General features: G+C 37.5%; 1 protein-coding gene across 1 annotated transcript; it reads left to right on the top strand.

The window, feature by feature from the left end:
- Positions 1-12,490: 12,490 nt before the first annotated feature.
- LOC116411743 (mas-related G-protein coupled receptor member D-like) lies at positions 12,491-13,558 on the top strand. Its single transcript, XM_031904582.1, has one exon. It carries the CDS (start codon positions 12,491-12,493, stop codon positions 13,556-13,558), a length of 1,068 nt encoding a protein of 355 aa, XP_031760442.1.
- The last annotated feature ends 286 nt before the right edge of the window (positions 13,559-13,844 follow it).

Below are 13,844 nucleotides of genomic sequence, written 5' to 3'. Positions count from 1 at the left end.
CATTGCTAGTAACTCCTCATAAGTCTTTGTTTTTGTAGAGACTGGGGCAGTGAGTGAGCGAATGACTGCAAATGTTTTAGGCCCACAGTCAGTCAGCAGCACTGCCCTCCTCTGCTCAGGGTTATCTATAGTGTTTGCTTCTAGGAAGTAGGAAAGTCTCTCTGCAGGTCTCAATGGTAATGCTTTAACAACTTATTTATTAGAGCTCCAACATGGCAAACTATATACAGACATTTGCAAGTAGGAACGTATATCTAACAATAGAGAACAAGCAGAAAGTCAAGCTAGATAACACATTGTAGCTGAGCTAACATTTAGGCATGCAGCTTCCTCTAGTGGTACACAACAAGTTTAAATCACATTTATTGTCACATCAGGGGCAGCAACAACATTTCAAGCCTAGAATTGGCTAAACATCAAGCTAAACATCAAGTATACAAAATCTCCTTGTATCCTATTCCATAATAGCACCACCTAGTGTTTCAATCATATATAATTCCATAATCACGTTAAACAACATTAAAACACATAACAGCAACATAGGGGCCAATTCACTAAGGTACGAATCCGAATCACGAAATCCGATTTCTGATGATTGCAAATGTCATGAAAATTGTTTTTGTTTGAATACGAAAATTTCGTACTTATGATCCAAAATTTTCGTATTGAAACGGTCGTTTGTCATAGTCACAAAATTTTAGAATCCAAACGACCGTAAACAGCACGAAAACCTTTTAGACTTTGAAACTTCAGTGCATGATTTTGGAAGCCTCCCACAGGACTCAATGCAGCTCCAACCTGGCCCAAGGAAAGTCACGATACCGAAGCTTGAATGAATCCGAAACTTTTGTACTCGACAAATACGATTTTGTTGCACGAATTGTCGCAAATTAATGAAAAAAAAAGTGAAAAATACGCACAATTCTAAAAATACTTTTTATGTATTCGGACTCAGTCGCACTTTGTGGAATGTTTTGGACAATTTTACTTATCTGTTACATTTTCAAATAGATCCAAAAATGTACTATAAAAGAGAATAAAACCACAGATTAAAATGCCATAATTTATGCAAAAACAGGAGATAAATCATATTCCATGTCTCAACCATTGAGACATGCTTCACTATATAATACAGGTATAGGACCCGTTATCCAGAATGCTCGGGACCAAGGGTATTCCAAATAAGGGGTCTCTCCGTAATTTGGATTTCCATACCTTAAGTCTACTAAAAAATCAATAAAACATTAATTAAACCCAACAGGATTGTTTTTCATCCAATAAGGATTATTTATATCTTAGATCAATTACAAGGTACTGTTTTATTACTACAGAGATAAAGGAAATCAGTTTTAAAATTCTGAATTATTTGATTAAAATGGAGTCTATGGGAGACAGGCTTTCTGTAATTCGGAGCTTTCTGGATAATGGGTTTCCGGATAAGGGATCCCATACCTGTAGCTGTTTTAAATCTGTCCCCACCTCTTCTTATTTTGGGGATCATATAAATACTCTGATTTATGTTCCCTAATCCTATACCTGGCCAGTTGTGAAGTCTGTCCCACATAAATCAAGCCACAAGGTCATTTAATAGCATATACAGGTATAGAATCCATTATCTGGAAACCCGTTACCCAGAAAGTTACGAATTACAGAAAGACTGTCTCCCATAGACTCTATTATAAGAACATAATTTTTATTTTTTAAAAATGATTTTCTTTTTCTCTGTAATAATAAAACAGAACCTGTACTTGATTCCAACTAAGATATAATTAATCCTTATTGGAGGCAAAACAATCCTACTGGGTTTAAATGATGTTTAAATGATGTTTAAACAATTTTTTAGTAGACTTAAGGTATGGAGATCCAAATTTCAGAAAGATCCCTTATCTGGAAAGCCCCGGGTCCCGAGCATTCTGGATAACAGGTCCCATACCTGTACCACAAATGTAGTGGTACAGAAAAAAACATGAAAAAGAACTATGGAATTGCACCTGGAATGAAGATAAAAACAAACAATTTCTGCTTAAAGAAAATCATTTGAAAAATATATTTTTTTCCTAAAAACATTTTTGCTACTATTGTAGAACTCTGCAAATGGTAAACATGAGCTTTAAACTGAGTACCATCACCAGCAACTTTCTTTTCTCACAGTTAATAACCAGCAGATGGCATTGCTCCTAAATTCATTATATTTGCAGTTTTAAATGGTGTAAAATGTCTAACATCAATATCAAATGGAAAAATATTGTAAATTGCAAAAGTGCTTAAGTTCACTCTAAACAATTTTACATTAATTTATTTTCAAGGTTTGCATATACTTTTAATTTGTTTAATTGTGTGTGAGGGTTTGTTCTTCAGTCTGGGTCTGTGTTTCTCTTGGTTTTGCTGGTTGGATCTTGGCATGCCATTAACCCTTGACAAGTAATTGTATGTATGTATGTATATCTTTATTTATGAAGCGCTACTTATGTACGCAGCGCTGTACAGTAGAATACATTAATACAAACAGGGGGTTAATAATAGATACACAGTATAACCAATACAAAGTATAACAAATAAATACAAGACAGAGTTGCAATGAACTAAAGGAGAAGGAAAGGCTAATAAAGAGTTAATCTCTAGCTGCAGGCATACCTTCAGTTGTCTCAATAGTGCCCTTAAGTCTCCCCAGACAGGAAGAAAAAAGAAGAAAAAACGCTGAGCAGGGTAGAGAAGATTCCCATAATGCAACTCTCCAGCACTGACAATTTGGCCAGATCCATAGCGTGCACATGCGCACACAGCAGGAGCGTCTGGTTGCCATGGCGATGGCGCAGACAGAAGAGCGAGAAGCGAGTGTAGGAGGATGAGTGACAGGTGAGCGGCGAACTCTGCAAAACTCGGGGGGGGGGTTGTGGCCGGTGAGTGGTGAATTGGGGGGTGGCGGCGACTATACAAAACTCTGCAAAACTCGGGGGGGTTTGTGGCAGGTGAGCGGTGAATGGAGGGGGAAGTTGGGTGTTGGCGACTACACAAAACTCTGCAAAACTCGGGGGGTTTGTGGCAGGTGAGCGGTGAACTGGGGGGGGGTTGGCGGCGACTATACAAAACTCTACAAAACTCGGGGGGGGGGGGGGTTTGGCCGGTGAATGGTGAATGGGGGGGGGGGGTGGCGGCTACACAAAACTCTGCAAAACTCGGGGGGGGGGTTTGTGGTCGGTGAGCGGTGAACGGGGTGGGACGGCAGAGAAGTAAACTCTGTGACATTCAGACCCGGCAAGTGCGGGGTAAACATATGTGTCAGGCAAAGATGAAGGGAGGGGTTTGTGAGCAGGAGCGGGGATCGGAGGGGGGGCTGGCTTGCGCTTTTCAGCCCATACAGACATGCTGGACAAGATGGCGGCGCCATTCACTGAAACAAGTATGTAGGTTCTAGTATGTGTATCTCTGTAAATCTTTTATTAGGCAAGCCAGGAATATAGCGTTTTTACACAGCAATAGTAGTACTATTTAATAGTGTGCTTAATAGATTTTGACTTTCCTTGTCCTTTAAGAGTCAAAGACACAAGGGGATGGAGGTCCCTGCTCTGTAGAGCTTACAGTCTAGATGGGAGGGTAACTTACAGACACAAATAGACAAATATAAGTGCCGTAGGTCACAGTGGGTGAGTAGTGCCTATCAGGGCCGCCATGAGAGGGACACAGGGGGGACAGTCATCCCAGGCCCAGACGAGTCTCAGTTTTAAGGGGGCCTGGCAGTGATACAGTTTTTTTTAGCTCTGGCCACCTTTAAACAATTACAGGCCCTGTTATTGGTGGTCATTGGGCCCAGAAAATTTTGTTGTGAGGAACCCCGTGATTTCTGATGGTGGCCCTTGTGCCTATAGTAGTGTTTTTTGAACATATATCAATTTTTTACCAATGCAGGGAACCAGTACATTATATTTAATTTTCTTAAAAGCAAGTAATTGATTTATTCTGCTTGTGTGAAGGTTAAATTCGTTTCAATGTGCATGAGAGTTGTGAAATTACTTCCTATAGAGGAATCTCTTATGAGTGTTTAGATTTGTTATCCCTCAGGGTACCATGTATGTATCTTTCTGTGTTCTATCCTGTGCATTACACAGATCTCCACCATTTGGTTTGGTTCTTTCAGGCTTTCACATAGCACGTGGAGAGTGGTGAAACTTTACACAGGGGTAAAAACTTTGCAACAATAAGCTCTGAAACCACATTTATTTTATGTCTGAACAATGGAGGAAAGATGCTTAACCATGGTACAGTAGGTGAGTGTAATTATTTGTGCTTTTGGTACAAGGGAGGGTTAAATGAGTATAAATGTGATTAAATGTTTGGTTCTTCAGCCTGGGCCTGTGTTTCTCTTGGAAATGTAGGAAAAAAAGGCCTCTCATAATTCGCTGCTGTCCACTTCACATGTAGAATGTATAAACCATCAATCCAGAACAGCGGGTGCGTGCTGCTTGGCTTCCCCAACCACAGAACATGAATTACAAAGGGGGACTGCAACTCTATGCTCCGGTAATACCAAATATACCGTATACAGTGTCATCATTGACACCCCACGAGGTGAGATCTTGCGTGGAGCCCCAGAGCGAGATCGATTGATGGTCATTTTGTGCTCCTTCCATTTTCGAACAATCGCACCAACAGTTGTCACCTTCTCTCCCAGCTTCTTGCTAATGGTTTTGTAGCCCATTCCAGCCTTGTGCAGGTCTACAATTTTGTCTCTGACATCCTTGGACAGCTCTTTGGTCTTTCCCATGTTGGAGAGTTTGGAGTCTGCTTGATTGATTGATTCTGTGGACAGGTGTCTTTTATACAGGTGACTAGTTAAGACAGGTGTCCTTAATGAGGTTGACTAATTGAGTAGAAGTGTCTAACCACTCTGTGGGAGCCAGAACTCTTAATGGTTGGTAGGGGTTCAAAAACTTATTTCACTCAATGAAATGCAAATCAGTTGCTATCTTTTATTTAAAGTTATTTTTTCGATTTTCCTTTTGATGTGCTATCTGCCACTGTTAAAATAAACCTACCATTGAAATGATACTGTTCTGAGACTTTTCATTTCTTTGTCATTGGACAAACTTACAAAATCAGTGAGGGGTCAAATAATTATTTCCTCCACTGTATACTCGAGTATAAGCCGATCCAAATATAAGCCGAGGTACCTAATTTTACCTAAGAAAACTGGAAAAACTTATTAACTCGAGTATAAGCCTAGGGTGGGAAATGCAGCAGCTACTGCTAAGTTTCAATAATCAAATAAATAATAAAAGGACACTCAGCGTGACCCCATGTGAACTGTTCATAAATATATAATGTTGGCAGCTGCAGATTAGGGAAAGGTGATTAGGGAAAGGTGGGTGGAGGACCCTTTGCCCCCCCCCCTTGCCTTGAAGAGCACTGCTGATAACTTCAGGGGAAGAAAAATGCTACAGCAGCAGACAAAAGCAAGTTTGGGAAGGGTAAGGAAACTGCCATACTAATAATGGGCGTCCTGAGAGCCATATTTTTTTTAATAACGTTGTGAAGCTTAGTAGGGTGAAACTTGCTAAGCTTAGGAGTTGTCACAAATTATCAAGCAGAAAATGAGGCTGGCCTGTCATAATGCTACAGGGTTGATGCTAATTGCACTGGTTTCTGAGCTGACAGGTAACGTGAATATGAATTAATGACTATTCAGCCTTATATTGTGGCATTTATATTCTATATACACAGTATATTGTGAGTTGGTCCCTATGCTCAGTAACTGAAAGCAGCACAGAGCAAGAGTAGTGAATCAGCAGAAAATAAGATGGGGAGCTACTGGGGGTATCTTTGGAGGCACAGATCTCCCCTGTGTAAGGGCTGTGGTTCCCTTGGGCTGGTATGGGAGCCTAAAACATAAAGTACAACATTTTTGTTCTACTTCTTTAGTTAAGCTTTAGTTCTCCTTTAACTCCCTTATCAACTGCTGATCTAAAAATCAAATTACAGAACTGGCAACTACTGCAGCTCATAAAGGTGTGTTTCCATTGCCATTTGCTGAAATTAGTTTTTAAACAAATATAAATCTGAAAAAATTGAGTTTCAGTAAACCCCCCCATAGTAATTAAAGTTGAAAAAAGACATACATCCCTTAAGTTCAACATTTTAGTGTAAATGATACCTACCTAAATGCTAGCTGATCCAGAGGAAGGTGAAAAATCTCACTTGAAGCCTCTCTAAGAGCGGGAAAAGCATTTGGGTCAGTCCTTGGATCAACCTTGTGCTGAAAGGTAATGTCAGTAATCCTGTATTTTCTCACTAAAATTTCCTCGTTAAAAAGCGATCAAACCTCTGTATTCATATACAGGTAATGGATCCTTTATCGAAAAACACATTATCCAGAAAGCTCTGAATTACAGAAAGGCCATCTCCCACATTCCCCAACATAGCCCATTTTAAGCAAATAATTCTGATTTTAAAAATGATTTCCCTTTTCTCTGTAATAATAAAACATAACCTTGTACCTGATAATAACTAAGCTTCATTAATTCATATTGAGGCAAAACAAATCTATTGGGTTTATTTAACAAATCCCCAAACTCAGCATAAACAAAAAAAATCAAGATCATCACAATCCAGTTGAAACCTGCTTTGCAGGATGGTGGTCCTTAATTTGTAATATGGGAACTATTAGCACATTTTATTGTTCTGCCTGTGTCTGAGGGGGGTTTCTCTGGGTAGTCTAATTTCGTTCAACACTCCACCGACATACAGTAAGGTTAAACTGCTCCTGAGGAAACTGACACTAGTGTTGTGTAAGTATAATATGGACCTTTTACTAAAGGTGTATGAAGTATGAGCTAAAATGGTGTGCTTCAGACATTTTTTTACTTTATGTGTCTCTTAATTACGTATACATTTGTGCCTTTCTAATAAAAATGATTCGCTTTATTTTGATTTAATAACGATAACGTTTTTGGAAAAAATATCTAAAATGTCTAAAAACTGCATGGTAATAACCTTTTAGGGGCCGCAGGTTGTACAATCTACAATCTGTTCGGAAAAGTACTATAGAGTAATAGGATGTAAATTCTGTAATCTGCAGTACTTCAAGTTCAGAGAGTAGAAATGTATCTTTTAAAACCAACCCCCCTCATTTCCCCAATTCCTAGGCAATCAGCAGATCGGGCCTAAAAATTATCTGTTGGGTCACAATCACCCTAGAGGCCCCAGGCAACAGTTGACACTTGAAAGGAAACCAAATTCAATACATCAGTAAGTGATTAACTGCTGTCCTCCTACTGTATGTTTCTCCCTCTGGTTACAGTAGAATAAGTGCAAGATAGTAGGCTGATTCCATAATTTGGCGCCTCCAAAATAAACATGTCAGATATAGAGCTTGTGACTTTCCACCCAGTTGATATTTGGCCATGCTCCAACCAGATATCAGTTGGGAAGGCTATTGTTTTGTACTTATACTCTGACCAATGTGCTTTTTTAAATTATATAGATATAGATTTCAATTTTGCCTCTTTCTATAGAAAGTGGTAAAGGAGGGAGGGGTCCCCACCTCTTAGTATTAATATTGAGACAACACTCTGTTGAAAGAAAAAGCTTTGGAATTACACTGTGCTTTTTACTTTAAGACTATGTCAAAGTGGAAGCTATATTGCTTATTTCTGACAATTATTAGACATTTCATAATAGTCTTGCACCTAGTTTTACAGGTAAGGAATGTGAGTTCTGTATCCAATACAATGCGAGTAATCATGTTTTCTCCAAAAAAGTAACACTTTTGGTGTTATGTAAGTGGAAATGCCCTGCATAACCAGAACAATGGCATCAACACAGAGCTGAAACATTCATATGCTTGGTTTTCCCTCTATTCAAGGCTGTTAGAAACAGGTACCCTTAAAGCCCTGCTGTTACCCAGTCATTCCAATATAACCATGCTCCACCAAAGCCAAACCTGTTCAGCAACAAAGTCTTATCATTTCTGTTGTTTTTAACACAAGATGCTACAAGACATAGAGGTGCCATAATATTTGCATATATGCAAAATATTTATCAATATTCACAAGATAGAATGAATAAATATAAAGCTACATATAAATAACTTTAATGATAGCTTTTGAATGTGGCTAATTGGGGCACCAATGATTGTAACACTGGACACAAATTAGAGCTTTCCAGTATTTCACAACAGTACTAGTATGCAGTCTCTCTGTCAAAAAGGGAAACACCACATGCATCTGAACCTGCCCATATGCCTCTCATTCAACTCCACCTTTCCTGTAAGTATTATTAATAATGCCTAAATCTTGAGTATTTTTGTCAGTGTAACAAACTACTGGCAGCATAAAGCCTGGTGCCTGGAGAGCTACGTATTCTTTGCACAAGGACCACAAGAGGAAGAGCTCGCTGGTCAGTATAATAAGTTCTATTTGTCATCACACTGGATCTTTTATTTTTTATTTTACATTTGCTTAGATAGGGAAGCTGATTAATTTGAGGGAAAGTACATTTTTACTGCCTTCTCAATAAGACCATTTAATCACATTCTAATGTAGGACAGTTGCTGCTTAGCCCCTACTCCCCAATACATGAATTTCTTCACTTTAAATGGGTAGTTCACCTTTAAATTACATTTTAGTATGATGTAGACAGTGCTATTTAGTGTTAGTGTTAGCTTTATGTTTAGGAGCACTTAAGTTTAGAGTTTAGCAGCTATCTGGTTGTAAACATGAAATTTACCCTAGCAACCAAGCTGTCATTTGAATGAGAGACTGGAAGATGAGTAGAAGGGTCTGAATAGAAAGATATGTAATAAAAAGTAACAATAACAATAAAATTAGAGTCTCAAAGGGCAATAGCTTTGGCTGATGGGGTCAGTGACTCCCATTTCAAAACTGGAAAGAGGTAGAAGAAGAGGCAACCTTGCTGGAAATGTGACCAATAACGGGCCCGGGTGCCCAACCCCCCAGCCGGGTCCCCCAAAACAGCAGCTTTTAACACTGAAATACTGAAACCTTCAATAAAATGTATCATAATATAATATATCAAACATAAAATAATATAATCAAAATGTAATTCTATCACATAATATCTAATTACATATAAATATATACATACGTTGTAATATATGCTACAGTATTGATCTTAAAGACAAATACCCCAAAGGAGCCAAAGTACTAAGTGTCTTGATACTGAAACATCCCTCTGAAGTAAAAAGTATAATTAATCATTCACCCCTTCTAAGGAGGGGGGGGGACATGCTCCTTGCCTATTTAATAGGTAACGTGCCCCTTTTCCAGAAAATGCTTAACCGCTGGCTTAGATGTCTTGCCACTTTGAAATCCAGTGTTAATTGTGGAGTGGTAGGCATTCATCCTCAATCTAAGCATAAGGTTTAAATTATCAGCATAAGACAAACTACAAGGACAAGTTACAAGATGCATTACATGTGTGGCAGAGCATGTAATATAATGTCTAATCTGGAACCTCCTCCCAGGCTGTAGAAAACTATCCCCCGGTGTCATATATCTACATGAAGTACAACTAGGATACAAGTTTGTCATGGGTCAACCAGGATTTCTAAACTTTTTGGAAACATCTAACTGGGTCTATCTGAACTAAAAGATTCCAAAAATTAAAGTTCCAACTTGTAACTAAAGGAGTATCAGGTATCACAGATCCCAAGTTCTTATCCAAACTATTAATATTCCAGTGGCCTCTAACAGCTTTAGTGATCACACATGATTCTTTATTAAAGAGGCACCAGATTAGGTGCTTTCATCATACTGTTAGTTGCTGATCTGAACTACATGTGCAGCTTCTTTGTAAAAGAGAACAGATACACCTGCTGTTTGAGCAGTTACTTGGTTGCTTTATAGAACTTGCAATTAACAACTTCAGCATAACATGTCTGCAACAGAAACTTTTCATAGAAAAAAAATACACAGAACGAGGAAGAAGAAAGCATGCAGGGTTACAGGTCAAAACGTGGCATGCATTCATTTTTGTATGACCACACTTGCAGCTGCCTATTTTATTTTAATGTTTGTATTAATGCTGCAAATTGGTTGAATGGAGTATCAAATAATGGAGAGTGCATGGTATCCATAGGATAAAGTTGTACCCACACCAGACACAGAAAGGTACAACTAGGTAGATTATGGTAGGATAGCCTTGCATTTAAACTGGATTACGTTATTTATTATTGGGCAGTGGCTATTGTTTCACAGTGAATTCTTATAACTTTTTATGTGATTCGTTGTCCTAATTGTGGAAAAATGTCTGTGTAGAGCAAGCAATTTTTTGTTTATCCATTGTCCATGATAATAAAACACACAAAAACCAAGGTGCAAAGGCCATTATGAAAACTTTCCCTTTTTATCATCATTCTTGCCTTTTTTTTATATAAAGTAATGTTTTTAACTTCCTTAATTTATGTATATACTTTCATGCATTGTGCTACATTACCAAGAACCAACTTGCATTTTTATTACACTTTATAATAACATATTTGATTTGAGAATAGTCCTGTCTGTCAGCATCTGTCTGACCATCAGTTTAACAAAAAATCAGATTTAGGGGAAACTAAGGGGCTGATTTACTTACCCACGAACGGGTCGAATGGAGTCCGATTGCGCTTTTTTCGTAATGATCGGTACTTAAAAAGTTGCGCATTTTGCGTAGCGTTAAAACTTACGCGAAAAGTTGCGCATTTTCACTACGCAAAATGCGCAACTTTTTACGCAACTTTCGTAATGGATACGAAAAACTCGCGTTTTTACGCAAAAATCGTATTGGATCCGAAAAATTCGTACAGAATCCGAAAAAATCGCAAAACATACGAAAAAATCGCAAAATATTCGTTTTCAAGTCGGAACTTTTCCAATTCGGGTCGGATTTGTGGGTTAGTAAATCAGCCCCTAAGGAGTTAGTGTGGTGCAGAATTCTAGATCAATTGCCACAAATCTGTCTCTCATCAAAACAGCAATACATTTTTTCTTATATTAAATATTCTTCAGTTTCTGAATTCTTCATGTTTTTATCACAACGAAGGCAATTTTGTAAGGAAAATGGGGGCTTTTGTGTGAATGTTAACCCATTCCTTGCAAATGGGTGTGGCTTGCAAGTTTTTCACTCCTGATGGTGAAATAGCATGTTTCCCTAGGGCAGTGAATAGCAAGTACTCTCCTCATTTATGGAGTTGGCACAGTGTGGCTGCTTCATATCTTTTTGTACTGAAGAGATTAGTTGTGGTGGTCAGAAACTTGCACAGCAAGTTTAGTTCAGCAAAAATGTTTAAAAATAGGTATGACAAGCATGATACACAAAAAACAAATTAATTACAGCCTATTCTTGTGTGTAATAGTTACTGTATTCTATTGTGTTATAGTTAATCAGTGTTTACGGCAGACTTTAAGGGGCAGATTTACTAAAATTCTAACATTTCTCTTTTTTTTAATTTTAAAATTTGAATAAACTAATTTCCATGAATGTCTTACATTTACTAAAAAGTCTGAACTGGAAATATCTGCACAGGACATTTTACCACGTAATAGACCAAAAAGTACTCATTTATAAATTATATTCACTTAATGAATGATAAACTGGGAATATTAAGAAAATCACACAAATGAATTTAATTGAGTTAATTGTCTTTTCTTTAGTCCTTTGCCACGTAAGCAACTTTAGCCTGAAGAAGGCATTGATATTTCATTGTATTCTATGGGGCAAGTTACAGATTACAACACAAAGTCTCTTCTAGCCTACTGCAAGTAGTCATCTACAAGCGGCTCAAGTAGACGGCTCTAAAACTATTCGTAATAATGCTTGATGACTGACCACTAGTTATAGGAAAAACTTTTTGAAACAACCAAAGTAATTTTTGATTAGCCCTGCAATATCAGAACTGAATGATTCAGCAAATGTACCACTCTAAAATAAAAAAAGTTATAAAACCAATGATACATTATGATGACTTAATTAGTCATTTATTTAGATTTACACGGATTAAAAGTATAAGATAACGGACAGTGCTAGTAATCAGCATTCTCATCAGTGCATGTATAATTTAAGGTTTTGGTAAGTAGAATTCTCATTGATGATTTTTTCTTATATGCAATTGTGTTTATAATTGGTTTATGTATCTGAGTGTATATATAGGTCAGTATGGATCTATGTGTGTGCTCTGGGATTTGCTTGGAAGGGTTGAACTTGATAGCGTTTGGATCTTTTTTCAACCCAGCTTAAGTATGAAGCTGTTTTTTTTACTTCTGTGGAAAACTATAGATATACTTACACTACTACAGATTGCATTCTCTTAGGGAATAAGGTGTTTTCCAAACCTTTCAACTGATACATAATAGTGTTTCTGTCACTCAGATCTCATGAGTAAAGGCATTGTTGACTTAACTGTAACTAAAATATAGTTCACACTGGTAATAATGGTTTTCATATATGTTTGTAAAACAGGTGCGTCAGAAGAGAGGCAAAGAAGAGGAGTGAAGAAGAAATGGCATCTAACGACACAAACACAACGCAATTTAATGATACAAACAACTTTGATAAAAGTCATGCTCCAAACTCTGTCATACATTATTCAATAACTGCTGCTGTTGCCATGGGCCTCTGTCTGATTGGAATAGTGGGAAATATAATAGTGTTCTGGTACCTTTTCTTCAGGATCCCACGGACCAAATACACTGTTTACATTATTAACTTAGCTGCAGCTGACCTGCTGTTACTAACATTTGCTGCTATTTTAATGATGGTCAATATAAACACATTAGTTGGTAGCAATCCTGATTTTGAAGGCATTGTTGTATTTTATACCTTTTTACAAAGCATTTATGATCTTTCCCTATATTCTGGAATGTACTTTCTAACAGCTATCAGCATGGAAAGATGCATTTCTGTGCTTTTCCCTCTTTGGTATCGTAGCCATCGCCCAAAGACACTGTCAGTAACAATGTGCATTTGCCTTTGGATTCTTGGATGCTCAGAAAGTCTCACAGTAAACTTAGCATGTCCTGATAATGATTTTCGTAATCAGACAGAAGTTTGTACAGGAGTGCAGATTATGAGATTCACTTTAAGCATTTGCATCTGTCTGCCACTAATGATCCTTTCTAGTGTCACTCTGCTAATTGCTATAAAGAAGACCTTTAGGAACAGATACCCATCAAGGCTTTATATCATTATTATTGCTGCAGTCTTCATTTTCATTTTGTCTGTGATACCATTCAACTTTCTCTGGTTTCTAATGTACTTCAGACTTTTGCCTTCAATACAAGATACTCTTGGTCTTTACTTTGTCAGTATACTAACTGCAGCTCTCAGTTCTACTGCCAATCCATATATTTACTTCATTGTCGGAAGACTGTGGAAACAGAAATCCAGTCAATCAATTCGCGATGTTCTTCATAGAGCCTTCAAGGCACAAGAGGATGAAAAGGAAGAAATAAAATGTGAAAAAGAAAATACTTCATCATCAAACAATAGCAATGCAAGAAACAGCACTTCCAGTGACAGCCATAGAACAGATAATTCAAATTACACCAATACAGAAAATATCTTGTGAGCATGCTCCATTAAGCTTGTTAAACACTGGACCTAAAAAAAATGGTACACATCCCACTGAAGGATTTCTGTTACATACTGTAGCACCAAAAATTAAACCAATAATGAGACATATGAATAAACTGAAAAAATTTGAGTTTCAAAAAGTAACACATAGTTAAAGCAACATTTAACACACTTTACCATACTATTACCCACCTGTATTGTATATATTTCCATTTCTGAATAAGGTTTGTGCCAGATGATTTCCAGACTGTTCTAGTAGACACAACAAATTCAAGATTGCG

Source organism: Xenopus tropicalis, chromosome 6, assembly GCF_000004195.4.
Source record: "Xenopus tropicalis strain Nigerian chromosome 6, UCB_Xtro_10.0, whole genome shotgun sequence".
NCBI lineage: Eukaryota > Metazoa > Chordata > Amphibia > Anura > Pipidae > Xenopus > Xenopus tropicalis.
This window is presented reverse-complemented; position numbering and strand designations above follow the sequence as displayed.